This window comes from Fusarium oxysporum, chromosome 9, assembly GCF_000149955.1.
Source record: "Fusarium oxysporum f. sp. lycopersici 4287 chromosome 9, whole genome shotgun sequence".
Lineage (NCBI taxonomy): Eukaryota > Fungi > Ascomycota > Sordariomycetes > Hypocreales > Nectriaceae > Fusarium > Fusarium oxysporum.
The window spans coordinates 2,272,527-2,297,681 of NC_030994.1; the positions used below are offsets into that span (position 1 = coordinate 2,272,527).

The 25,155-nt window shown below is 49.8% G+C and overlaps 9 protein-coding genes across 13 annotated transcripts; 6 read left to right on the forward strand and 3 right to left on the reverse strand.

Moving 5' to 3' along the window:
- Positions 1 to 1,021: 1,021 nt before the first annotated feature.
- On the forward strand, positions 1,022 to 1,183 carry FOXG_20765 (uncharacterized protein; the record flags this gene model as incomplete). Its single annotated transcript, XM_018401075.1, has 1 exon — positions 1,022 to 1,183. The coding sequence occupies one exon, from the start codon at positions 1,022 to 1,024 to the stop codon at positions 1,181 to 1,183; it is 162 nt and encodes a 53-aa protein (XP_018251126.1).
- Positions 1,184 to 1,850: 667 nt separating this feature from the next.
- On the forward strand, positions 1,851 to 2,876 carry FOXG_12730 (uncharacterized protein; the record flags this gene model as incomplete). The annotated part of the gene is made up of 1 exon (XM_018392576.1): positions 1,851 to 2,876. The coding sequence occupies one exon, from the start codon at positions 1,851 to 1,853 to the stop codon at positions 2,874 to 2,876; it is 1,026 nt and encodes a 341-aa protein (XP_018251127.1).
- Positions 2,877 to 3,958: 1,082 nt separating this feature from the next.
- Positions 3,959 to 8,841, reverse strand: FOXG_12731 (uncharacterized protein). The gene is made up of 4 exons (XM_018392577.1): positions 7,145 to 8,841; positions 6,657 to 7,095; positions 5,383 to 6,602; positions 3,959 to 5,327 (listed from the first exon to the last, which is right to left on the reverse strand). The coding sequence occupies exons 1-4, from the start codon at positions 8,513 to 8,515 to the stop codon at positions 5,241 to 5,243; spliced, it is 3,117 nt and encodes a 1,038-aa protein (XP_018251128.1). The 5' UTR covers positions 8,516 to 8,841; the 3' UTR covers positions 3,959 to 5,240.
- Positions 8,842 to 11,190: 2,349 nt separating this feature from the next.
- On the forward strand, positions 11,191 to 13,337 carry FOXG_12732 (histone H1/5). Of its 5 annotated transcripts, XM_018392579.1 has the most exons (5): positions 11,191 to 11,453; positions 11,513 to 11,539; positions 11,704 to 11,726; positions 11,824 to 12,250; positions 12,303 to 13,337. In XM_018392579.1, the coding sequence occupies exons 1-5, from the start codon at positions 11,397 to 11,399 to the stop codon at positions 12,441 to 12,443; spliced, it is 675 nt and encodes a 224-aa protein (XP_018251130.1). In that variant the 5' UTR covers positions 11,191 to 11,396; the 3' UTR covers positions 12,444 to 13,337. The 5 variants fall into 5 exon arrangements, with proteins under 5 accessions (XP_018251130.1, XP_018251129.1, XP_018251133.1 ...); XM_018392578.1 differs by having other exon boundaries at positions 11,195 to 11,453; positions 11,513 to 11,726; positions 12,303 to 13,185; XM_018392581.1 differs by having other exon boundaries at positions 11,212 to 11,453; positions 11,824 to 12,881.
- A 482-nt stretch (positions 13,338 to 13,819) lies between these two features.
- Positions 13,820 to 17,014, forward strand: FOXG_12733 (uncharacterized protein). Its single transcript, XM_018392583.1, has one exon. It carries the CDS (start codon positions 14,692 to 14,694, stop codon positions 16,540 to 16,542), a length of 1,851 nt encoding a protein of 616 aa, XP_018251134.1. The 5' UTR covers positions 13,820 to 14,691; the 3' UTR covers positions 16,543 to 17,014.
- A 1,627-nt stretch (positions 17,015 to 18,641) lies between these two features.
- Positions 18,642 to 18,807, forward strand: FOXG_12734 (uncharacterized protein; the record flags this gene model as incomplete). The annotated part of the gene is made up of 2 exons (XM_018392584.1): positions 18,642 to 18,644; positions 18,706 to 18,807. 2 exons carry the CDS (start codon positions 18,642 to 18,644, stop codon positions 18,805 to 18,807), a joined length of 105 nt encoding a protein of 34 aa, XP_018251135.1.
- A 593-nt stretch (positions 18,808 to 19,400) lies between these two features.
- On the reverse strand, positions 19,401 to 21,128 carry FOXG_12735 (uncharacterized protein; the record flags this gene model as incomplete). The annotated part of the gene is made up of 4 exons (XM_018392585.1): positions 19,401 to 20,362; positions 20,524 to 20,676; positions 20,726 to 20,837; positions 20,892 to 21,128. The coding sequence occupies 4 exons, from the start codon at positions 21,126 to 21,128 to the stop codon at positions 19,413 to 19,415; spliced, it is 1,452 nt and encodes a 483-aa protein (XP_018251136.1). The 3' UTR covers positions 19,401 to 19,412.
- Positions 21,129 to 21,516: 388 nt separating this feature from the next.
- On the forward strand, positions 21,517 to 24,703 carry FOXG_12736 (glutaryl-CoA dehydrogenase). Its single transcript, XM_018392586.1, has 4 exons — positions 21,517 to 22,058; positions 22,111 to 23,233; positions 23,290 to 24,315; positions 24,365 to 24,703. Exons 2-4 carry the CDS (start codon positions 23,026 to 23,028, stop codon positions 24,409 to 24,411), a joined length of 1,281 nt encoding a protein of 426 aa, XP_018251137.1. The 5' UTR covers positions 21,517 to 22,058; positions 22,111 to 23,025; the 3' UTR covers positions 24,412 to 24,703.
- On the reverse strand, positions 22,356 to 22,490 carry FOXG_20766 (uncharacterized protein; the record flags this gene model as incomplete). Its single annotated transcript, XM_018401076.1, has 1 exon — positions 22,356 to 22,490. The coding sequence occupies one exon, from the start codon at positions 22,488 to 22,490 to the stop codon at positions 22,356 to 22,358; it is 135 nt and encodes a 44-aa protein (XP_018251138.1).
- Positions 24,704 to 25,155: the final 452 nt, after the last annotated feature.

Below are 25,155 nucleotides of genomic sequence, written 5' to 3' on the forward strand. Positions count from 1 at the left end.
CTCGATTACAATGCACCATGCACCCACTTTGAGATCTCACTCAGCCCACGGTCCATCACCGCCTGTAATCAGAATACCGTATCAAACAAACGTCAGCGACCATGTTCTCGTCAATACTCCAATCAGATATTGCGTCCACTCACCCTCTACAACCGCACTTCTCACGAGACACACAGCAGGACAGCAACCCACCCAATCGAAACAAGCGTGTTTCTCTCGACTAGTTCGAAGCCAAAATGCGAACTCACCGAATTTCCTCACACCAAAACAAGAGACAGATCCCGACATCATTCGGTCCAAGGAAAAGCAAGCAGCCCACACCGCAACCTCCCGCACTCTAGGTAGCATACAGTAGCATCTTGCCCCGGTACCAACCCTGTCTCAGCCCAGGCATCGTGACTGGGTTTTATGCGGTTTTCCATGTCTCACATCTTGAACCGATCGATTGCGCACTCTGCACAGCTTCCGCCCCAGCATGTGTGGGATTCCCTATCTTACAGAACTGGCTGTATGTACTGTAGGTACAGTACCTATGTACTTGATGAGGCTAGCTGGGATACCCATATCCGCCCGCCCATGATCAATGAATGCATGAATCGACCTTGTCGATGCCGTCAGTCACTTCTCCGATACCCATGCCAATACTAGACTACTACTCCGTACCCTTTTCTTCGCTCTTCCATTTTCTCGGGCCCCCATAGCTTAGCTGAGCCTCGTCGTCACAAATCACCCCACAATCACAATCACATCCACACTTCACCCTCTTTTCTTGTCTCTTTCTCTCACAAGTTGGTTTTGGTCCGCCGCCCTGGGTATCCGCTTGGACACAAGCTTCCACCAGGCGAGATGAAAGGGTGCCACAGATCTTGATTCGCAACAATGTCCCGGCCAGTTGTGTCTCAGGCTCGCCGATAAAAATCATCCTCCTCTATGGTCCTTGTCGTCAAACAGCCCAACCAACGTGGTTGCTACCTCCGTCTTGAGATGGCGGCGCCGCCTGTGTCCCCGTGAGATCTTGCAGATGCTCCACGGTTCCCGATATTGGAGGCTCAGTGTAGCCCACCCTGGTTCCGTCAACTTGGATGTCGGTGCCCCTACTGCACTGTACGCCTGTGATGGTGGGATGCGATCTGGTACGGCACAGATCCCCGGTCGACTACGATACGTGGTTCCCAGTCCCTGAGCCTTCTGATGGGCCCTTTTCTTGTCCCTTCTTATGGCTTGTCTTGATTCGTCTGGCCCTGCATTTGCTTTTTCGAGCTGCCCTGTACCATTTGCAGCTCGTACATCCTAAACTCGTCTGTACAAGACCTATATGCCTGCTAGAACATGTCGTCAAGCGAAACGTCCCCGTTTTTGGCACCCAAGTCTTGCCGTACCCATAAAGTGATGCTGGTCTGTTTTTCTTCTGCTCATTCTTTGGCTTGTTGCCTCGCCTCAGGCCGAGTCTGTTCTAAACAAGTGGTTCAGATCTTGCACATGTTGGGTCACACAGCCCAGTGCCCATCCCTCCCTCACTCGCTTGTCCCAGAGAAGCCAGTCAACCAGAATGTGAGTCCTTGGATCATGTCCGGTGACAGATTCCTCCGCCGTGTTGTTTCTTCAGACTCACGGCCGAGTGTCCATATAAGACCTTCCTGCCCTCCATCGTAGTCCTTATTCCCAGCCCTTCAGAACTCATCAACCCACTGCCACTCACTTTCACTACTCTTCCTCATCAAGCTAGGCATCTCAAACTTGGCACTTATTCTCTCACTATTGGCGTCATTGTTTTGATAGCGCCCTGACTACAAGCTTGTTTAAAGCAGTACAAGTCCATACTGCTTGCTCACACATCCAACACCTTCATCATGGCTCCTCCAAGATCCAGCCGGGTGCGGCCTTCAGAGGTCGCAGCTGATACCAAGAGAAATTTCATTCCACTTGTCAAAAAGAACTATGGCGAAGTTTTCCCACCATACTCCTACCTCTATAGACAGCCCATCATGCAACTCGCCATCCAGCGTCAGAAGCCTACGACTCGGCCACCCTCCTTTAGAATCGAAGTGGGAGACCCAGTCATGAAGGCATTGACATATGCAGCCATGGATACACAACAAAGCGAGGCTATGGGAGGTCCCCGTGTGCGGATTCCGTTCATATGCGCTGCGAATGAACGGAGGCCCGGAGGTGACTGGGAAACTGGATGCGTCGGATATGAGGAGAAGCTATGCCGGCGAAGTAACCTCTCAGCCACATTGAACACGCCATGGCCGAACTCGCCGGAACCCAACAACTACCCGATCCCATCACAGGGTGGCATCTTATCTGATGCTGTTGTGGTTTGCCGTGGACCACATGACCGCTACGACAGGCTGGAGAGCTGGTTTGACCTACCCGTCGTGTCGGTACCACCAACCCGATGGCCCAAACTCAAAGACAACGGACTCAAGTACTCTTTTGCAGAGGAACGTGAGATGACTCGTGATAAGCTTCGCGGAGCTCTCCGTATCTGTCTTTACAACGGATATGACCGTGTTGTCATTGGGGACTTTGGCTTAGGCAATGGCTACCGCAATCCTCCCCAAGAGCTGGCAGAGCTCTGGCGGGATGTACTGCTTTTCGACCCCGACCTTCGAGGACAGTTTGCATACGTTGTCTTTGTCTTTGAAGACCCCCTACAAAGCACAATGCGCCACATCATGGACGAGATTACCAAGAAGGAGAACAAGGGCAAATCTAGGACTGGATCCTCCAGCTCGTCCGGATCGAGCAAAAGCCACAGTAACGCTCCCGCTGATCGTGAAATTTTCGAGCACGTCTTTAGTGCGAGTGAGGTTGACCGAGTTCTGCGACAGCCTGACCCACGATACGGACTTAACATGATTACAACATGATTTAGTTTGTATCAATCTGAGACAGATTCCAGAACACGGCTTGCCAACCCGAGAGCCGTACCAGCGGAGATCTTGAGTCGGGTCTGTCGACAAAGAAAAACTTGTCTCAGGAAGACGAGCCTATGATGACTCTAAGAGTTAGTCATTTTTTGAGGCCGACCGACCTGGCGGGACCCTTGCGAAACGTTTCTTTTTTTTTTTTTTTTTTTTTTTTTTTTTTTTTTTTTTTTTTATTTCAACTGCACTTTCCCGCATTCTGGCGGTCAACCGAGGAACGACGAAAAGTCAGCGAGCGCTTAGGGCAACTATGATACCAACCTCGACGAACAATTGTCCGAGGCCAATTATGAGGCAATGCAATGGATGGGGAATCTACGGGACAGAGACCAGACGAAGTCAGGACAAACGCAGTGTTACGGGAGTCATGTTGGTTCTTTGCTATTGTTGATTGTGGTCAGTTGACAAGGAATTTCTTTTTCTTGGTGTTTGGGGTTTGTGTTTGGCGCCTTATTGATTCCCGATCTACAAGTGGCCCAGTCAGGCTCCTGTATCACGACGAATAAATGATGGTATCGGCGTTGGGTGTGTCACATATATATTTAGCTCAGCTGGTTAAGGAATCTTGTTATTATCTCATGTTGCACACGGAAGCACTGCATGCCGTTTCACAGCCTCGATCTACAATGTCGCTTGAGGGTTTGATGTGCGATGAACTCGGCCGAGACCCCAGTCAGGCTGAGATGTGAGCATCCTATCGGTCCTCAAGCACTGAGAACTTAGAAGGCAGGACAGCAATTCCGAGGCGATATCTGAATACTAGGGTTCATTGGAAGAAACAATCCCTTGCTGAATCCCTTCCGTTTCAACTAAACAAGGTGATTTACGCAAGACTATTTGTCTAATATGACCCACCTATCAGCTCTCTTTGAACGTAGTTGAACCCCGGCTTGCACTGTAGTCACAACGTGCATGCGGGTACCCCCGAAGCAGCCGGAGGATCGATACGTACTTTTCTAAACGAAACAAATGCCAGGGCTGAGTATTCAGTTTAGACTTGTTCGGACTTGCTTCTCCTAAGTTTCCTTGGATGTTTATGTGAAGGCAGAAACTTGATCTGACATGGCTCAGAAGATTTGATGACTTTCAAACATACGAGTCAACCTGATAGGTCATAACTATCTAACCGTGAATCATATGAGGCTGACTACCGATGTCAGGAAGATATCTTCTGAAGGGGTAATCGAGGATTCAGCAGTGATCTTCAACTCGATCATCAAACTACCAATGCAAGATAACGCACCCCCCCTGGGTCAAACCCCGACAACTCATTGATCAAAGATATATACGTATATCATACAGCGCTTGAAGTTCAGCCTCGCGTGTAACGACAGGCGGACCTTTAGACGCGGATGGCCGCAGGGGAAAGAAGACTACACTCAACTTGGACAACTGCAGCAGATGCAGACGCAAATGCACGTCGACGATCATGGGTACTTTACTAGCGGCAGATCATATCCCGCCGAGAACCTATCTGATGAATAAGACGAGACATCGCAAGCAAGGGTTTCGAGTTACATACAACACGTACGTACAGTGAGTGCCTTATACTTCCCCATGGGCTTGTAGCATGTTGTCTACAGCTGTATGCACCGCAATCTCTGTGCTCCCTTCTCCACCGCCTCTTCAAATCTTGTACCCAAAAATTTGTCAAATAAACGTTGCTCCCTCTCTCGGACTGTTGCACAAATCTCGATTGCGACACCATTACACGACATCAACATCATGTTACATCGCAGACCCTTTTCCACGAGGCGCAAAGAACGGTGAAGGGGGCATACACAGAAAGTAAGGATAGACTGTGATAATAACAAAGAGAAAAACTGTAAAGTGTGAGAGAGTTTTGTTTCAGAGGAGTCATGCAGAGGAGAGTCATGCAAAGAGGCGAGATGCAGTAACACAAAAATCTGACTGACCGCCTGAAAAAGACATTGGCGAGGTGACAACAGAGTGTCTTTTCCTGCAAGGGAGAAACACAGCCAGCCTTGTTGTCTTTGCAAGATTAAAGACAAGCATGAATATAATGTTGCGGTGTAAGCTGTATACTTGAGTGTCTCCCATGCTATGGATGGACACATGTATCGTGCAACAACAGACAGAAAGGACAGTATCAATGACAAGACTGGGATGGACCCGATGATAATGTGTCGGTGTGTTCGTGCTACCCGCTACCTGTTAACCAAATCATCATCCGTCCTCTCATCCTGTCTCTCCCACCAAAGTCTTTTGTTTCTGTTACATTACTCCATAAGATAAACGACCGCTGTTATCAAGATCCGATTCTATTAAGCTGCTGGACTTTTTCAACTACCAATAAGCTGGTCTTAAACCTGCAAAGTTTGACAAGCTTGCCGCTGTGTGCTCCTCGCCCTCCTTCTTACGTTGTCCGCTCAACTAAAACGCATATTAGAACCTTTCTGTTAACAAATCATGATTAGATAGAACTTGCCTCTAACTGAACACCCTTGTGAATGTGTACCAGCCAATCCACGTAACTCTGAGCCTCATTGTTGCGGTCCTCCACGAGCATACGGGCAAAATCAAACTCGGCACCATCAATGCCTTGTCGAGCGAGCTGGATGGTGAGACCCTTTGAACCGCGCATCGTTCGGAGGAACTCGATAATGTTGCGGACTTGAGCGTTGAGGTGAGTCTCAAGTAAGGGAAGGGCTGATGTGTAGGGGTCAAGACTCTTGAGAGAGTCCTTGTCTTCACCAAACAGATCAGAAATGAGGTTAGGAGAAGTCTGTGAGTGGAACCAAAGGAGGCACTGTTGGCCATTGTCAACCAGATACACACCACCAGGCTCAACTCGTGAGAATGATGTGCGGATCGCAGGTGGCATCTTGAGATGGCCTGTCTCGGGGTCGGCGAAGCCCTCTTCAGGTGCGAGGTTATGGATAGGAATCATTCGGGGGTACAGATACAGGCTCAGTTCGAGAGCACCCATAGAACGAAGCATTCGCATCTCATGGACTCTGCGGTCTGAGTTCTCGACACCTCCCTTAAGTGCTCGGCACTTGAGGAGACCAAGAAGGTACATGCAGTACTCCTTCAATCGCTCAGGCATGACAAGCTGTCCTGGAGGATGCTGTTGAGCGGCATGTTTTCGATAGCAAGCAAGGACGTCAATAGCCTTCTCACTCAGCCAGTGACGGATATCCTTGAGGTTACTTGATGTAGTCGCCAACTTCGTGCTGGCTTCCTTGGCCAGCATACCAATGACAGCGTCTTGATCAACAAACTTGAGGCACTCACGAATACCCTGTTCACGCGCACCCGATTCCTTGGAGGTTTCCGTAACGCTAGCAATAACATTTGAACATCGCACGCGGCGTTCGCCTGAAGCCGTTGTATAGAGGAGGGCAGACTGGAAGTGAGCATCAAGCTTGGGATCCAGCTTGCCATCGTAACTAAAGCTGACACCCATTGCCTTATCAGCATCAATGACGCCAATTTCCAAGTCAGCGCCAAAGGTGTGTTGGATAAAGTTGCCATGGTAGCCCGAGACTTGGAGACCGTTAGAGCATCGGACCTTCATAAGAGCTTGGAAACCAGTCTCTCTAGTCACGGCGTGTGAGATCTCGAGTGATAACTTTCGGCTATCCCTCGCAGCGATGAAGTTAGGGTAGTAAAAGGTCTCTCCGCCAGTGGTTGAGGAAACATGACCTAAGCAAAATGAGATTAGCATGAGTTTATGACACTTTTGGGGACTGTGCCTACCAATAGTCGCAATATCAAGATAACCACCTGAAGGAGCAGCAAGGAAGAAATCAGCACCGACACCGGAAGCAGCCATCTTCTCGGCAACCTTCTTCCAGGCCGGGTGCTCAGTTGTGTAGAGCTTCTTATCGATTTCACCTCCAGGGTGATTACCATTGTCACGCATGAAGAGACGACCAGGGCCCCAGGTTGGCAGCGCAGAGCAAGATGCCACAACCTTGCCTCCCGTCGCCTCGAGGGCGGCAAGTGCTGAGTTCAGGGCGGCGAGAAGGGCGGGCTCGGGGTTTTTGATGGTAGAGAACATATCCGGAAGCCTAGTAAGCAGAGACGTGATCACATCCTTAGATTCATATGGGTCGACAAAGAGTCCCTCGCTCAGGGGCACAAAGGGATCCTCAAGATCAGGCATGATCATCATCTGAGCTTGATCCAGGGCAGGCTGTAGACTGTTAGTGAAAGTGGCAGTACAAGCATCATTTTCAACTCACGTTGACATTGTAAAAGTGAATGTCCTTGTCGTACGTGACAAATCCAACCTTGGCGCCTTCTGGTATCCTACGTTTCGGCTCTCCATTCTCATCCAACTCTTGATCTTCACCACCATATAGAGCAACGCGGATACCCTCACAGAAAGCCTCGACATAACCCTTGTTGTAAGATTCTTGGGTTACATCGATAAGGAACAACCATCGCAATCCCACGGGCTCCCTGGTCCAGTACTCTTTAGGCACCACAAACTCTACAGTTCCTCGGTGAAGCTCGGGTCGAGTGTCACGATCAACTCGGACACCTTGTGGATTGGTCGCAGAGAAATATTCGGGGGGAGTGTCGTTGGGGTATGCGCAGAGGTTGCAGACAAACTTGTTTCCACCTGAACGGAACATCATAAAGGGGTTCATATAAGCTCGGCATCGTCTGCATCGTGGGGGTCCAGCTTCACCAAAGTCGAGGACAGGAATTTCGGCTTCTCCAGCCTGCAGAGGAGCTAGTGGCTGCAGCAAGAGTCCCAGAGAAAGGCCTGTAGCCTGCAGAGCGTCCTGAGTAGTGGGGATGTTGTTGAGTGTGAGTCGAGTGTATTTCGGTGACGAGTTGCCCTGGTCGTAGGCAACAAACGAAACGGTCGAGGGAGGAGGGACATGTCGTTCGAAGGTGGGGTACACGTTCTTGAGGTAGTACTGCTGGATAGCATCTCGCGAGGCCGGTACGCTGGGCATGTCGTCAGGTGACACTCCCTTGGGTCCGCTGGTAGACACTGAGGCTGTACCGAGGCCCTCGCCGACACCAGGTGTTCCAGCAACAGGACCAGGACCAAATGCTGGGTTAACTGGCGCACTAAATTGGCTCTGGCTTTGCATCTGAGGGGTTCCCTGGGGGCTTCCAAATTGACCTCCAAAACCGGGACCGCCAGGGACGCTGTCGAGGAACTGTGTAGCCGAGGTCCCCTGGGGAGGCATGCCATTGAAGGCTTGTGAGGAGCCAGTAGGTTCAACGGTATGGTATGCATGACGATCCTTCTTCTTCCTTCTCGCTGTGCCGTGTCCATCTCCCAAGTTCATTCCACCAAGCTGAGCAGCCAGTGTAGCATCTTGTGACGGAGGAGCTTGACCTGGAGGAGCCTGAGCCTGAGGAGGTGCATAACCATATCCGGGAGCTGGTGCGGGAGAGCCAGTCATAGGAGGAGGCGCTTGCTGGCCTCCAAGATACTGGGGTGCTCCATATGGTGATGCTTGTTGTTGGTAAGGTGAGGGAGCGATCGGCGGTTGGAACTGTTGCGCAGAGGGTTGAGATGTTCGGTTAGGATCATTGGGGTCGATAACCTCGCCCTGGCCAAGAGCGTGGTACTGAGCGTAGTCGGCCATTGCGACGTTGAAGCTCGAGAAGCGAAAGGGACGAAAGTATCGAGAACGAGTATCGATCTATCGGACGAGCGTGTGCCCAGTAAAGGAGACGTGGGGCAATGAAATGTACCGTAGGATGATGGATGGCGGTAGCTAAAGCTTCAATAACATGAGACAAGAGAATTCGACAAAGAAATTATATGCAGAAAATCACGAACATGATCTCCCAAGTTCGCACACAAGCTGAAGATCTTCTTTTTCTTCACCGAAGATTTCAGGAGCAGAATCGAGATGCTATCGATGATGATAGGTGTCCTGCCTCGCTGGCCTTTTCTGGTGCACCTTCCGGTTGGACATTCTGGGCGATCGTGTTCCGTGTCCCACCTTACTCTGATTGGTATGGCTTGGAGTATAAATTGGAATATGCACTGTACAAACGGACTGTGATCTATAAGACGGGTCATGTGATGCTTCAGCATAGCAATTGATAAGTGCAAGTAATGATGCGCATAGCCAACGATATGATGCCATAGGTCTCGGTCAACAACTGGGTAAATGATATTGTGTGTGAATACACATCAGAGGCTTCCAAAATATTATGAAGAGTAGCAAAGTCATTTGCCATGCTCAACTTGGGAGGGAACTCGCCCAATGTGTTGATGCTAACCTACACCTGTAAAGCCGTTGGCTTTTGCGGAACAGTAACGTCTTCCTGCAAGCTCGTGGGAGCATCTGGGAGTGGTTGCGCTTTCTATGTTGCTTCAGGTACCTCTGGTTGCTATTTTACTATACCAATCGTCTTTGTAGAGGTTGTATTGGCTGCCGCAATGTCAGAGGTAGTATTGTCATGTCGATATTCACCGGTAAGCTGTATCGGTAGAAACAATGATAAAGGTCATTGCAGAATGTGAATGACCCTTTACCACAATCCAAGATGAAGCTAACACCGAATCTCGATAAAACAGGCCCATAACGAATCAATAGTGTTACTATTTGGAGACAGGCCCGAGCCATGCCTGAGAAGCCCACGATCGGGTTGATGACCACGCCCTCACCACTAACATAACGGCGAGCAAAAATAGTGTACAGCTCTCAAACCAAGGTCAATGACTCGCATCTTAAGACAGCCAGCTATTTACCAATGCTGGCGTAAGTTTCATATGATTTAGTGCCCAGACGATAAGGCTGTTGAGTTGGGCGCAAGCTCTCATGATGCCACGTCCTGCCCCTCACTTGACGTAACGCGTCAATTGCGACGATGAAGCCCAAGGTGAAGCTTCGAAGTGGCTGGAAATATTACTACGATGAGGTTACGAAACGGTGACGTTCTTCCCCCTTAAACCTTGTAAAAAAACCAAAGGCCGATTTAGAATGATGAGGAATTGCAAACACTCCAAGTCAGATCTGTCTCAGCTTGGCTAAGTACTTATGAACAATGTACGTACATTGAGTAGTTTGCTATAAGTGCCGGTCAATCCAATATGAAAGAGCAATATTCATCATATGGAAGAAAATGAAGAAGAAGAGATCGAAAGAAGCACCTAAATGAGAGATCATGAGATACGTGGATTCGAATCATAGACTATTCACCATTCGGTGTTGCTTCTTTGACGCCTCCGACCGTGTAAGTCGTGATGCAACATCTTCGCCCTCTCAAGAGCCGATGGTGATATTTTATTCAACGAAAAAAAGTAAAAATGCACTTAAGTAGCATCTGAATACTTTCCGACTACTAAATGATGCAAAATTGGCTTGTGGTGTGGTGTGTGGTAGTTTAACGATTAGACAGTGGTGGGATGCGGATAGCTTCAGAAACGACGCGCGATGTTGAGAAATGGACTTGTGAGTGACTTTGAGCGATATGGATCATATGCTTATTGAATCGAGCCGGAACAACGTAGAAACTACACTGTCGTGGTCGCTGTTTCATAAAAAGGCATTAAAAAGCTTCACAGGAGCATATTCATCACTGCATCAGTCGTAATTCGGAATGCGACAACGAGCATGGCTCATTCAATCGCCTCTCAACGGTTCTCGAGCGCGAAGGAAGCCTCATATATCAGTCGCAACAAGTCAGCGAATCCTCCACCTAATTTGGAACGCAAAAGATTGCCCGAGACTCGCAAGAAGACAAAGGAATCGAGTCATTCATCTCTTGGACAACGGTCGTCGAAGAAGCGAGAGAATCGAGGGAAATGGATGCTCGGGGGCATGAGTTGCGCTCGCATTTTGCCAGACTCTAGATCACACAGAGGTACACCTCACCCGAGGTGATGTCTGGGCTGGCCAATCAGAAAAATGGTCACTTGCCCAGGATTATTTTGGCATTTTTGGTGCCCCATTTTCTCAAGTGCCATATCTTGGAGGGTCCAGGCTTGGCAATCTCTCTAACTTTGATGAGTTGGGTGTGGCTGGACAGAAATAGTGCAAGAGATTGTGAGTTATGCAGCGAGCTTCGGCCAATCCAGGAGCGCGATAAGAAAGTTCACGTGCTCTGTGGAGATCTTGTCGCTCTTGTGCGCTCTTTTGTGCAATGGCATGCCAGCGGGTGCTAAGTGTGCATGAGCATTTTTAGTGTGGCGCTTCAAAATGCCCCTCCTCCCAATCGGGGCAAGTGGGCCTATGGCAGGTGAGCAAGCCGGGAGAGTCGCGAAGATGTAAGAGGAGAGCAGCGCAGGAGCAGGAGCTTGGGGAAGAGAGTGATTGCGCTCTGCCCCCGCCGAATATATAAACATGGCCCGTCCCCTCCACGCGCCCGACGAAGAGGGTACTACTCGTCGTTTGCTCTTTAGTCTCTTAAACGTCTTCCAAAGCTTTCAATCGTCTTTAAACGTCTTTGTCGCGTCCCATTTCTCATCTCAACTACACGTCTTTATTATCTCAACCCACACAATCCAGCACAATGCCTCCCAAAGCCGCTGCCGCCGCTCCCAAGAAGTCTGGCCACGCCAGTTATCAGGTGAGTTCATTCATTCTCAAGATAATTCATCTGGATTGGCCGTTAACATTTTATTTCAGGACATGATCACTGATGCTATTGTCAACGTATGTGAATTCTGAAAGCTCCCCATTCAAGTCGCGTCCACCATCGCGCACTCAGTCTTCGGTCGCGGATGAGGCTATCGCCACGCGCCCGACTGACCACTTTGCCTTGCTCATTTTCTTTCATTCATTTTCACTCACTAACGTGCTTTCTTTGCATTCAACAGCTCAAGGACCGAAAGGGCTCTAGGTAAGCTTCATTTTTTATTTATCCTCGTCGCGCAACGCACTCACGTTGTCGCTTTGCCCGTCCCTCTTTTCCCACCAGTTGCTGACTCGCCACACAGCCGTCAATCCTTGAAGAAGTATGTCAAGGCCAACAACACTCTCAATGTCACCGACAACATGTTCGACTCTCTCTTCAACAAGGCGTTGAAGGCTGGTGTCGACAAGGGTGTCTTCGAGCAGCCCAAGGGTCCTTCCGGTGGTACCAAGCTCGCCAAGAAGCAGCCTGAGGCTAAGAAGCCCGCTGCTCCTAAGAAGCCTGCTGCCGAGAAGAAGGAGGCCGCTGAGAAGCCCGCTGCTAAGAAGCCCGCTGCTAAGAAGGCCGCCGCCCCCAAGAAGGCTGCTACCGAGAAGAAGGTCGCTGCCCCCAAGAAGGCCGCCGCTGAGAAGAAGACCACCGAGAAGAAGGCTGAAAAGGCTGAGAAGGCTGAGAAGCCCGCTCCTGCCAAGAAGGCCGCCGCTCCCAAGAAGGCTGCTGCTACCAAGAAGGTATGTGTTGACTCAGCTGCTCTCCCATCACACCCTCTTACATTCTATCCAGGCCGACAAGGCTGAGAAGCCCGAGACCGCTCTTACAAAGACAAAGACAGGTCGCGTCACCAAGACCACCAAGGCAGCGCCTGCAAAGAAGGCTGCTGCACCTAAGAAGGCAGCACCCAAGAAGGCCGCTGCCAAGGCGTAAATGACGCTGAGCAGTATTGAACTTTAATTAATGACGGCCACGGCGTTAAAGGATCTGTTCACGGCAAGGGTACGGAAAGTACGGCTACTGGTATTTTGATGGTTTGGTTCGGAGCGCGGGATTATCGGTTGTTTGTTTACACGTGCACGCGGAGACTCGCGTCTGTATGATTCTACCCTCAGCCATCTCATTATGTTGGAGGTGGTACACTAGAAGTGAGGGTCATTTCTATGCGATTATGTCCCCTGTATTATCTTTTATGACATGACAGAGTCTTCTTCCGACGTGTCATGGTTTGAAACAATGCTGGAGGGGGACGGTCGGCGTGTTTTTGGAGAGGGCAAAAGTCTCGGTTGTGGGCGAGGAAGGGTTGCGATTATACCACTGTCGCTGTTTTGAGTTATTCGATTTGAACTACGCGATGAACATTTTTGAAAATCCCTCTTCATTCCGTGATAATTAATGATTTTCGAATATTCTGCGAGGCATGAGCGAGCGCGTTTATGTGACGCGCTGTCTTAGGGCTTGTTTACGTGGTTTGAGGTGAAGCGTGTCTCGACTCAGTCTTTGCCAGGGGGTTTTCACGTGGGTCGCCAACATGTTCTGACTGACGAACGAAACAACAGACTACGTGGAGGAAAAGGCGGTCTTGGGCGTCTAACTCTTTAGATGGGCACGAAATGAGCGCAATCTAATACGATAGTTGCCTGTCGGTGGTCTGAAACTGTAGAACATTTACGCGTCAGCCTTGTTCTGCGTGTAAGTGAGTCTTGGTATATTCGTATTCGTTTTTACTGAAACACAAGTGTACATTCCAGGTCTTACTCGTCACAATAGACTTGTTGCTTCGAGACAAGAGCTTTCTAGTCAATCATCATAGTTGCCATTTTGCCTTGGCTGAGGTGTTGGCACTCGCCGCCATATCATGGTTGAGTGTGTCGCTGACCTGCTGGTGAGGAATTGTAGTCGAGAAAAGTGGAACCATGAAACTTTTGAGTTGGCACCCGTGGCGTCTCCCTAAAGAGACAACTCACCCCTCAAGTGTAGCTCATCCTGAGCATTGAGTACTAACCTAGGAGAACAGGAACAACTCAGAAAAGTCTTGGTAAAGATTGACTTTCAAAGATAAAAAGGTGGATTATCTGACGGTCTATGAGGCCAAGATATAGAGTCTACAGTACTCTCCGCACATTGTCAGCAAGACACACATTGGATCTCAGCGTCTATTTCGAAACCGTATCGTCCGGGGCGTGAGATAAGACATTTCAGCTACAGATATCGACCTGTCGTCACAACTCACGTGCCTCAAGTCCCAACGTGAAGCTTAACCAGACGCTCGTACCTGTACTTCCTTGCAGCACAGATTACCGAGCGAAGAGCTATGACAGTACGTATCCTGTTTGTAGGGACCACAATGCCCAACGTCAGCGGTATTTCTGCCCCTCGTAAGCTCCCGACTGGCCCGTGCTTCTTCATGCCCGTCAATGATCATCGCCTGTTCGTTCTGTTTCGTTCTCTTGTGTCGACTCTGTTCGTTGTCTCTCCCCTGTCCTATCCTCTCCAGTCCAGCCTAAGATAGGCTTCTGTTTCATGCCACGGACGGTTCATCCCCCTGAAAGTGACTCGATTCTGCGCTGGGTCCAGGCACCGTTAGCGATAAGATATTGACCCTGAAGGCGCTGACGACTTCAACCCACTTTGGACGCCTCTTGAGTGGCATCGCCAGATTTCTTTTCCTTTCCCAGTGACTCAAGACCTCATTTGGTACAGGCAACGGTTCAGATTGTGTTTGCCTTAACATTCTTGCTGCGACGTCCCCCTCCAGCTCCTGACCGATCGTTCCGGGGGCCACTTGCTGCGCTGTGCTACGCCTGAACCTCATTTCCTCACAAGGCTACCTACCTACGGTACCTTACCTACAAGACCTGTGCTTCATTGACCTCAAAAATCTACTATCGTCTTGTTCTGCCTTGTTCCGTCTCATCTGCGCTGCGCTGTTATTGTCGCTTCCATTGCCGCCTAATCTCCTCACTCGATTTTCCTGTCTTGGCCGCCTACCCAGCTCTTGCCCGGCTGTGCCGAAGATGGCGGGCAGTCTCTGTTTGCATGCGCCTTGACCTATTATCGCATCAGAATCACCTCTGCATCTCCCCCGGTGACGCAAACGATAAGCTCGAACTATAGCAGAACGAGACGAGGCACGCCAAAAAAGATCACCTGAGCCGATCGCGCAGAGAATCTAGTCACTATGGCATCGTCTAATCCGTTTCGCAAGAGTGCTGCCGTTACGGTAGACTCAGCTTCTTTTCCCAACTCAACATCCTCCGCCGCTTCTCGGTTCCCTGCTCTCGATCAAATTGAAACAGCATCTACTCCTCCGCCTCCGACCAGCTTCCAGCAGGCTGGCTCTTCAACAATTGACTCGAAATCTAACATTACCAAAAAAGTCCGCGTACTATCACCCCCGCCGCTGTCTCCCGACTCTCCCGAATGGGCATTTGCGGCACCTTCTATTGCGCAACAGACTGCGAACCAACGAAATGAGGACGATCCGTTCGATGCGACGTCTACCGATGATAGCGACCGCGAAATGGTAGCTGCGGCTGCCCGTGGCTATGCTCCGAATGGCGGTCAGGGCATAGGAAACCCATTCAGCAAGACATTACGCAGCGTTGATTCTCCCGTCGCAGAACAAAAGCTTGAGCATGAACGCAAAGAAGAAGGCCATGCGCTCAAAGCTGCTAATACGGCCAGAAGGTCTCTGGACGTCAATGCTTTCAAGAGATTGCTGATGACGGGTAATACGGAGTCGGACAAGTCTTCGCCGCCGAAAATCCGACAGTCGATGCCGCCACCAGCGAAAAACACAAAAGACCGACCGTCTGTTTTCCGAAGAATCTCACATGATGATTCCAGAGATATATCGCCCCCCGAGAATGCACTCCAAGAGGCATCTCTCATATCCGAACAAGCTTCGGATACCCCGGAAGATGATATTGATCAAGAGAACGTTTCTGACTCAAGCGCTTCTGCCCAACTGAGCTCAAAGAACAGCAAGAAACCGCCGCCGCCACCTAGCTCTCGACATGGCAAGTCCATCAAGCTGGATCTGGTTGGTCAGGCATCTCGAGAACCTCTTGCGACACTGTCATCAGATATGAACAAACCGCTTCCGCCCGCGCCGGTGAGAAGAAGCATGGAAGAAGGAGGCGAGTCGCCGTTTGATCGTGAAGCAGCTGGCAAAGTTCCAGAGGCTGAAGGTGATGTGGGATTAGCATCGCCAGAACCATCAGGCGGCAGCCGAAAAGCAGTTCCTGCACCACCACCTCGACGAGGTCACGCGAGAGGAGAGAGCAAGGTCTATGCGTCTGGCCTAGGCTTGACACAGCAGCAATTTGTGCACAATGAAGAGAACTTGTCACGGTCATCGTCTATGCGATCCCGACCTGAGCACAACCGACGTGACTCACATGCAGCAGCACCTCCACCACCGCCACCAAGATCTCATCACACCTCAAGACAGTCGACGCAGATACCATCGGGGGTGGCCTCAAGCCTCACGGATCTGAGCCAATCGTCATCATCTCCGGCTCCATCCTTGGATGTCGATATGAGCACTACTTCCACGCCATCACAGCTGCGTCAATCCTCCACGGTCGAGTTAACACCACCGAGAGATACGCAATCAGGAACACATCAGCCCGTGACGACAACAAAATCTTGGGCTCCACCACCACCACCTGCGCGAAACACATCTGTTCGACGGCCTGCGAGTATCAGAAGTGTTGATAGCAGTAGCCGGCGAATCTCATTTGAAGCAAAGGCTCATAATCAGATGGCACCCCCTCCACCACCTCGAAGGCAACGAGGCAGCAGCCGTGGCAGCGTCGATGGACCTCGGAGGACGAGTCTTGATGGTGTAGGGAAGGCTGGATCGAGTCAAGTGGCCGAGGAGGAGCCTGACAATGTCGCAGCGACAGTCGGCTCGGGTCCCACATCTCCGCAATCGGCAAACGAGCCAGGGAAGAGTGTTGACATCCTGGCTGACCTGGACGCCCTACAACGAGAGGTGGACGCCCTGCGGGGGAAACTAGGATGACGAGGTGCACGCATACATACGACGGAGATGCATGAAAGTGAATGGAAGCGTGTTGGAATGTGTTGATGGTTGTACAAAAGAGGAGCGTGGCGACATGCAGTCGAAGCTTTAGTCTTACTGGGAGTGGGAGCTGAGGACGAAGGAACGAAGGAACGAACATAATATGTATGGATGTGACATTATGCGGGCGTTTTGATGAACAGGACTCTGGCACGATAGAGTTATGTGATTGGTCTTTGTTCTACTTTATCTGTATGGGAAAAGGTGTTGTAGATGAATATCATGATGTCAAGCATGGCGAGTTGATTGAGTTGTCAGAGACAGACATTATGTAGCATAATGGACGTGATGTTTGACGATCATGATGAGAGTTGAGGATTGTATGCATTCTGTCGTACTCCTAGATGACCGTGTTGGTGTAGTGCTCGCCTCTACTCAGCCACCAGGACACATACAGCACAGTACACACACACACTACCGATGGACTTAGATATGAGTCGTCAGGGACACCCTTGTTAGGAGCTAGCTGTTTAGTAGTTTGGCGTCTGAACCCCGAACGATCCGTGACAGTTGAAACAGATGACCATGAAAGTGTAATTGTTTCTACTGAGCACGAGAGCAATAACAATATCATTGTAAGTTTTTGCGAAGTCTAATTAACCTCCTTCTACTTCTCTATTCCATTCTGTTCCTTTCCACAAGATAATGTATGTGTATTTGTCGTCTGCTCACTCCGTCATGTCGTATTGGGCGACATGATCAACGTGGTGAGAGGGGGAGGGGGGCCTCTCTCTGGCTTGTGATTGGGGGCAATGATCTTCACTGCGACTAGGGGAATTTTGCCAGAGGGCGCACGGGATGGAGGGTTCTTTTTTTCGAGAAGGTCTGCCAGGGACAAGGATCTTCACTGCTACTGTACCTACAGTACCGAGACGCGAGAGTACGGTACCTCGAACAAAGACCAAGCAAGGTATCGTAATCTGTCCACTCGATGAGGCGAGTCGGTGAGGGGAAGGGCCAAAGCACGACATACCTATCACTTTATACAGATTAAAGATATTGAGATACTAAAAGTGTGTACTGTCCTTGTTGTGAGTTGGTGACTAATACCATGTACCTGGTTCATATGCCATACCATAATGGACAGGCGGTATATACTAGCAAGTTGATGTAACAGATCCCACTTGGACCCAGACAGTGACAGCGACCCCTCTTCTCCAAACGGTCAAACGGGTCGAGGTAGAAGTAGTAAGTTAGAGCTAACAAGCTGTAAGTGAGTGAGGGACCTTGTATGGATGGAGACGTCCCCATCGCGACAGCTCAGCTTGTGTCACGCTCTCTTCCCAATGCTCCCCCCCTCTCTCTCCCTCTCCTACGGTAATGCAGTGCACTCAGTGCATTTACCAATCTATCTGAGGTAGGTATAGTACCTGTTAAATAACCCAGCAAGGTAGCACTCGCCTTATCTTACCTCACTCTTCCTCCTCTGTCTCTCCTCTTCCTCATCTTCCTCTCCTCTTACATTATTTCCCTCGCTACTAAAACAACATCAACTTCCCTTCTTCTCTGCAAATACTTAAACTCATCCCCCATAGACCTCGAGTTTCTCCTTGACAACAATCCTCTTTAATCTGCATCTCTCTTCTCTTTCTTCTCTTGTTGGACCCATCTCTGTATCTAAGACTATCTACATTTACATGCCTCTTTGTCTCTTATACCGTCTCACCCGTGCTGTCTCGACACTTTTCACTTTGACTCTCTCATAAGATACTCGATCAATTTCACTTCCACTCATCACTCAACCCACAATGTGCTACGCCAACCTCGGAACTCTCATCTGTCAAGCCTGCGGCCGCCGCGTCGGCGAACAACCCGTAGGAACATCACCCTGCCTCACCGTCTGCGGCAAATACGTCTCACGCGTAACTGGCACCGTAGTCAGCGGCGAATGCGGTGTATGCAGCGATGCAAAAGAGCAGAGGAGCCAAATGACCGTGAGGCTAAACCGGGCTTTCAGCAAGTGACGCACCAGAGCTCCAATGCGGCATTATTCAACCCTCCAAGTCATCTGTAAGGTACCCTACCTGCTGTAAGATAGGATGGTAAGCTCTGCTTACACCATCTGGGAAAAAGACAACCCTGTACTGACATACTTATCAAGAGGCATTCAGGCTCTATCAAGGGCACTGCAACTCGGCTCTTACGGGATGGTTATACCCGTACGAAAGCCGGAACTCATACAATGAGGCCCATACCGCCCACTAGTTTATTTCTGTTCGATAACATTTCCACGCTTTACGACTCATGGTCTTACGATTTACGGCGGCGTTCACGGCATGATGCTCAGTTTCAGTTTGGTACACGAATTAGATGGAGCATAAGAGTTACTTTCTGTGTTTGACGACAGCAACAGTCTTTCATTTCTGGGCTGTCTTTGTATTCTCACTACTACTATACCCATGATTACTACCATTCAATAAATTCACGATAACGACGATGCTGCTGCATGTACCACGCGACAGGGCGTTGTGTGGAGTTATCGTTGTCATGAGACCTTATGTAAACTGACGGTGTACACGAACGAACTAATGCGACCAGCACGGTAGTGCATGTTACTGATGCAACTGCATTACCGAGGTTTCAAATCGTACTATGCCTGACCAAGGGATTGTACCCGCTGGATTAAGATTGAATAGTCTTTGTGCTTATCTTGATATGATTCTAGATACTGGGTCTGTATAATACTCGGCACTAAACTATCTCAAATAAATGCTGCTTATTATTCTATATGGCTCAAGTGTTTAGCTTTTCCTCTACATGCTGACTATGATTAGCAAGATGCCTCGACAGATTTAGTTCCTGTCGACCGATCACAGGCCTACAAGCCCTCGTACAAATGCCGCCGCAGGCGGTATTGAAGTAAACAAGACAGTGATGGTTCCAAACAGGCTCATAGACAAACTCGACAAGGCTGCAGCTCGAGGGTCCGTTCGCAACAAGACTGAAGTCGCGATGGCGCTCGAGTTAACACCTAGTGTCACTCCGCGGGTCACGTAGTCATCATCGGGGACTCGCAGCCAGCGCAATATGCGCGCCCCGAGCACAGCGCCCAAAATGCCACTGATGATGGCCAATGCAGCCGCAGTATTAACATCTCCTCCTAGGTTCACAGTCGCGGGGACGGCGAGCGCCAGCGTCAGGCTGCGCGATGCAAAAGCGAGGCTGCGGGCTGCCGAGATGCCGCAGGCGTAGCACAAGGGCGGGTATGCGAGCAGCGAACCAACACTTATTGCAACGTTGGGTATGACAATGGAGATGAAATGAGTGCGAAGCTCTCGTCGGTATTGAAACATGGGCAAGGCGAGGGCTACAATGCTGGCGTCGAGAAGGGTGCCGAAAACGTCACCGGCGCCGGGGAGAAGATCTTGCTTCGACGTTGCGTTGCGCCATAACTGTATATACTTTGCGCCTGTGCGGTAAGCGTGAAGTGTTGTCGTCAAGCTATCACCACGAATTTCTGCAAGCGCCCATATGACGAGGACTGTTGCAAGAGACGACACCAACACTGGATGGAGATATTCTTTCCATTTGGGTGTAACTGACAGTGCCCCGAACCAGGCGAGGACATTTACAGCAAGGTGAAGTGGCATAGCATAACCGGTCGAGTAATAGAGAGGAATGCCAATAAAGGCAAACAATCCTACGAATATGGCCACATCGAGATTTGCAGATATACGGGCCGCCCACAACTCAGCCTTTGGCGGTGGCAGAGGAATTTGTGTAAGAACAGTCGTCGGATTGAGAGCTTCAACGGCATTCACTGGGCTTGACCATTTGCATAGTGATGCTCTTGAAGCCGTAATTGAGGTGGAGTCTGTGGTCGTGAAGGCGCCGCTGACGTTGGCTCCGAGTTCGGCGCGGATAGAGACATAAGCGGTATTTGAGAGCCAGCTCGAGATACGCTCGTACGACGTGATATACCGGGAGAATTGAGATCTCCCGTTGAGAGATCTGGTGTTTGACGGCCGAGTTCCTCAGCGCGTTGGGACCTTGAACGCCTCGAGACACCAAGAGCAAGTTGGAGACTGCGGGTGATCCAAGCTGCCATAGCCATCATGATAAAGAAGCCAATGACTAGAATTGTCAGAGAAGGGTCTATATGTGTTCTCGAACGGTGACATACCAAAGATTGCAATAATGATCATGACTTCAATAATCCCAATAGGTGGACTGAGAGGCAACAGAACGAAAGACGGCGTAAAGAAGATGCCCATCCACCGAAGTGACCAGCCAGCCTAGAAAGATCAGACATGACAACCTCGTTATTGAAATAGTTAGCCAAGACTTACAGGCACGTCAATGATATTAACCAGCTTTCTTGTCTTGTGAGTACCCAATAATGACTCACTTGCGATAAGAGCAAAGAAGAGTAACACCATACAAGTAACAGAAGCAGGAAAGGAGACGCTGAATTTGTAGAATATTGAATCAACTCCGAAGTTAACAGCGAGTATTATTGTAATGCCGAGTGGCACATAGAACCAAGCACGGACGAGCTTGGAGCTGTTCTTGTTAGCAGCCTGCATCGTGTTAGCCAAAGGTCATTCTGATCAGTGATGGACTCACCAATTTGATGGCTTGCATCAATTGCAAAAAGTCACTGGTATCTGCAGCCATTTTTCTCTCTGTATTTTGATAAGGATCATGATATTGTATCGAGGGAGCGATTGAAGTTAGTTGACCAAGTACCGAATGCCGGAGGACCCTGGTCATGTGCGTTAGTCCGGGCGATCCATCCATTGTCTAAGCTAAAGATAAGACAACATCAAAATGTTTCAGTCAAAGGAGAATTATAGAGGCAGTATGAAATGACCTTTTATTCACTGTCTTGTCTCGTAAGCATCAGCTCGATTAGCCGAGATGTCATGATAAAATGCAAGTGACGGACTTCAACTCCCGTGTCATGGGGCTCATGAAAAGGAACTGACGATGCACTTCCTCGGGAGATAAACCACCGAGAAGCAGGAACGGCTTTTCAGATTGAGGCTCTGGAAGCCAAAGATTGCGGCTCCTCACTTTTTAGCTGCGGAAATGTCTTTGCGGATATGATACCCCTAAATCTCCCTGATATCACGATATAGCGACCTTATTCATCACCCCATTATCCCATCATATCTCCCCTCGCTGGCCTTTTGTGAATTATGTGATGTGATGCTCAAGTCGGTCCGACGTTATCAGAGATGGATGCCTCTCTGCCTGAAGAGATAATCCAGCCAACAAAGGAAGATACAAGCATTACGTGTAGCCATCTTAAACCTGGATTCGGAGCGAGCCGAGCACGGAATCACAATCACGCGTCGAGGCATGGAAATACCACGAAAATGCTTCAGTGAAAGGTAGCATGCGGATCCGAAGATATAGACGTTGCATTGCATGGGCCGTCGTTCAATTTGATGAGCCAAGAACAGGTGATGCATTCTTGTCCGGAACTGGGATGTCGAGATGACCATTAATGGGTAATATTCACTGTTGCCTGATGTGAAGCTTGATTAACACAATATAATACAGCGTTCTGCGCCAGGCTCGAGAAGTTCTCGAAATAGCCCCTACCAACACAGTCCACTCTCTCAACCAGCAACACCAACAGGTATCCTGCACCGGCTTGAGAATCGATTTCGACGAGCACAACCCTAGGAATGTCCGTTTGGATCGAGTCGATCAATATCATCAACTTCATTAGTTGAATCAACAGACGGTTTAACATCTCAAGCTGGCAGAGAACGTAGACGAAGGGCACGCGACTCTCAAGTCAATCACGGTAACTCATCAGCCGAAGATTCGGTGCCGGTCATCTCGGCTCCGGTGGCGGAGGGCGAAGAAGGGACTCGCCAGTTGGCGGCAGCGGGGATAGTCTTGGGGACATTAGACCTCGACCGGTTGTGTCTCATGGCGAGAAGCGACGAGACCAAAGAGCAGACTGGAGAGGCATAATGCCAATGTCACTGTAATCTTCAGAAACGAGGCGTCAGGGGAGATTTCCTATCCGAGGCAGCTGGTCTGCAACTCTTGTCGATCATTGGATGTGAGCATGGATTATTGAATCATTGGCTACGTAGTAAGCTTTAGCTGTGCTTGACTGTATCGGTATTCAATCAAAAGACACCGATTCATTTATCGGCAAGATCTTCTTGGACCCGAAACAACCCAAATTGGGACAATGATTCTCATGTTTCAAGTATCGCTTACTCCAATTGGCTGTAGTTTTCGCTGTCTTCCTCGGTTCCGGGGTCCAAAAGCTGGGGTTTTAGTGACAGTCACGGCTCCGGCTCGCGTCGGATGACTTCATCTGGTGGGCTTCAATTGCCGGCGCCCTTTTGCCTGTCAACTCAAGCCTGAGATGCTGTATCTTTAACTACTCAGCTTCGCCTCGAGATTTTGATCAGATTCATAACACATCTCCCCATACAAATCGCCTTCCTCACCATGTTTCGCCCTATCCTCAGACAATGCGCTCGAAGAGCTGCTGCTCCTCTGCGACCATGCGCCACAAGGACCTTTGCCTCGACATCAGGACCTACCTTCAACTGGGAGGATCCTTTGGCTTCGAATAACCTCCTGACTGAAGAGGAGCGTGCAATTGGAGAGACTGCAGAGAGATACTGCCAAGAGCAATTGCTACCCCGCGTTCTACGTAAGTTGTTTCAAAACCGTTTCCGTAGACGCCACACTGACTTTCATGTCTTACAGAGGCCTATCGCGACGAGTCCTACGATCCCAAGATTCTCGAGGAGATGGGCGAGCTTGGTCTATTGGGCGCTACGATTGAGGGATATGATTGCGCTGGCGTGTCCTCTGTTGCTGGTGGTTTGATCACACGAGCTGTGGAGAGGGTGGACAGCGGCTACCGATCTGGAATGTCCGTTCAGTCTTCATTGGTGATGGGTGGTATCTTTGAGCATGGTACTGCCGAGCAGAAGGAGAAGTTCCTCCCCCAGATGGCCAAGGGTAAGCTCCTCGGTGCGTTTGGCTTGACAGAACCCAACCACGGCAGTGATCCTGGAAGCATGGAGACAGTGGCAAAGCCTCATCCTACTAAGAAGGGTTACTACTCTCTAAGTGGTTCAAAGACATGGATCACAAATAGTCCTATCGCAGATGTCTTGTTGGTATGGGCAAAGTTGCAAGACACCGGCAAGATTCGAGGTTTCTTGGTGGAGCGCAAGGACTGCCCACCAGGTACTCTCGAGACACCAGCTATCAAGGACAAGAACGGTCTTCGTGCCTCAATCACTGGCATGATCCACCTTGACAATTGTCCTGTGCCAGATATCAACATGTTCCCCGACGTTGAAGGTCTACGAGGCCCCTTCAGCTGCCTGAACAACGCTCGATACGGTATTGCCTTGGGCGTCATGGGGGCTCTCGAGGACTGCATCGCCCGTGCCCGAACATATGCTCTCGAGCGCAAGCAATTTAAGGGCAACCCCCTAGCCAAGTATCAACTCGTTCAGAAGAAGCTCGCCGACGCGACAACAGATGCCGCCTACGGCACACTCGCCGCCATCCAGGTTGGCCGTCTCAAGGACGAGGGTAAGGCCACACCCGAGATGATCAGCATGGTGAAGCGACAGAACTGCGATACCGCTCTCAAAAACGCACGAGTCCTCCAGGAGATCTTCGGAGGCAACGCGGCGAGTGATGAGTACATGATTGGCCGACATGTGGCGAATCTCTATGTGACACAGACTTATGAGGGCCAGAGTGATATTCACAGTGAGTTTACCTGCATGACGGGAGTGATTATTGCTAACAGATATTACAGGTCTTATTCTGGGACGTGCTATTACTGGTATCCAGGCATTCGTATAAACGAGGAGTGATTGGCCAGGAGGTTATATAAAAGAACCATTGAGGTGCATACCTGTGTTATAGATGCTTGGAAATCAAACATACAGTTTCCAGTGCAAGGCATTTAGCCAATCGTTTAATCTGGTTTAGATGGCCTTAAAACAGTAGCATGACTTTGACGAATAACAAAAGACAATTCACCAGAATAGCATTTGTCAGGTGTGTTCTTGCTCAGAAGTCGTGAACTTCGATGCTTGGTGTTTGAAACCCACTCAGTCTGGATTGTTATCAAAACGAACCCTCACGATGGCTCAGAATCAGTGACGTCGTTAGTCTCTAAGGACTGTCATTAAACTGGCCAGTGCGCAGTGATGACAACTGTGTATGACAGTGACTGTTGACCACCAGCCGGTGATACCGTCAAGTTCCGCGTCCGCTTCCGCTTCCGGGCCCGGGCTCGGCAGCGTTAATCCAGGTACTGTATGCATCTGAATTCCTGCCGTCATTCCCGTGGCAATCACGTAGAGGGAGGCTAGCTAACGTTTGTATATATCATCAATACACGAATCATGAGTCAACGAGTGGTCAAATACTGTGAGGAAGCATCTGGAAGTTATGGCAAAGGCAAAAAGTCGATAGGTACTCTCTCAAACTCTCCCCTGCTGGCCTCGACCGCCACCTGAATATTATTACTCACCGCTGCCAAATCTTCCCCTGAACCTGAGGTTGACTGCCTGAATCTGAAGGTAGTACAGCCTCGTGAAT

What these genes read in the sequence shown, in the direction of transcription:
- FOXG_12733 (XM_018392583.1), top strand. Translation starts at nt 14,692, where the DNA reads ATGGCATCGTCTAATCCGTTTCGCAAGAGTGCTGCCGTTACGGTAGAC.
- FOXG_12732 (XM_018392578.1), top strand. Translation starts at nt 11,608, where the DNA reads ATGAGGCTATCGCCACGCGCCCGACTGACCACTTTGCCTTGCTCATTT. An exon ending in AAGGACCGAAAGGGCTCTAG is followed by an intron (nt 11,727 to 11,823) that starts GTAAGCTTCATT and finishes CTCGCCACACAG; the next exon opens with CCGTCAATCCTTGAAGAAGT. An exon ending in AGGCTGCTGCTACCAAGAAG is followed by an intron (nt 12,251 to 12,302) that starts GTATGTGTTGAC and finishes CATTCTATCCAG; the next exon opens with GCCGACAAGGCTGAGAAGCC.
- FOXG_12736 (XM_018392586.1), top strand. Translation starts at nt 23,026, where the DNA reads ATGTTTCGCCCTATCCTCAGACAATGCGCTCGAAGAGCTGCTGCTCCT. An exon ending in ATTGCTACCCCGCGTTCTAC is followed by an intron (nt 23,234 to 23,289) that starts GTAAGTTGTTTC and finishes CATGTCTTACAG; the next exon opens with AGGCCTATCGCGACGAGTCC. An exon ending in GGGCCAGAGTGATATTCACA is followed by an intron (nt 24,316 to 24,364) that starts GTGAGTTTACCT and finishes CAGATATTACAG; the next exon opens with GTCTTATTCTGGGACGTGCT.
- FOXG_12731 (XM_018392577.1), bottom strand. Translation starts at nt 8,515, where the DNA reads ATGGCCGACTACGCTCAGTACCACGCTCTTGGCCAGGGCGAGGTTATC. An exon ending in TCTTGATATTGCGACTATTG is followed by an intron (nt 6,603 to 6,656) that starts GTAGGCACAGTC and finishes CATTTTGCTTAG; the next exon opens with GTCATGTTTCCTCAACCACT. An exon ending in ACAAGGGTGTTCAGTTAGAG is followed by an intron (nt 5,328 to 5,382) that starts GCAAGTTCTATC and finishes TATGCGTTTTAG; the next exon opens with TTGAGCGGACAACGTAAGAA.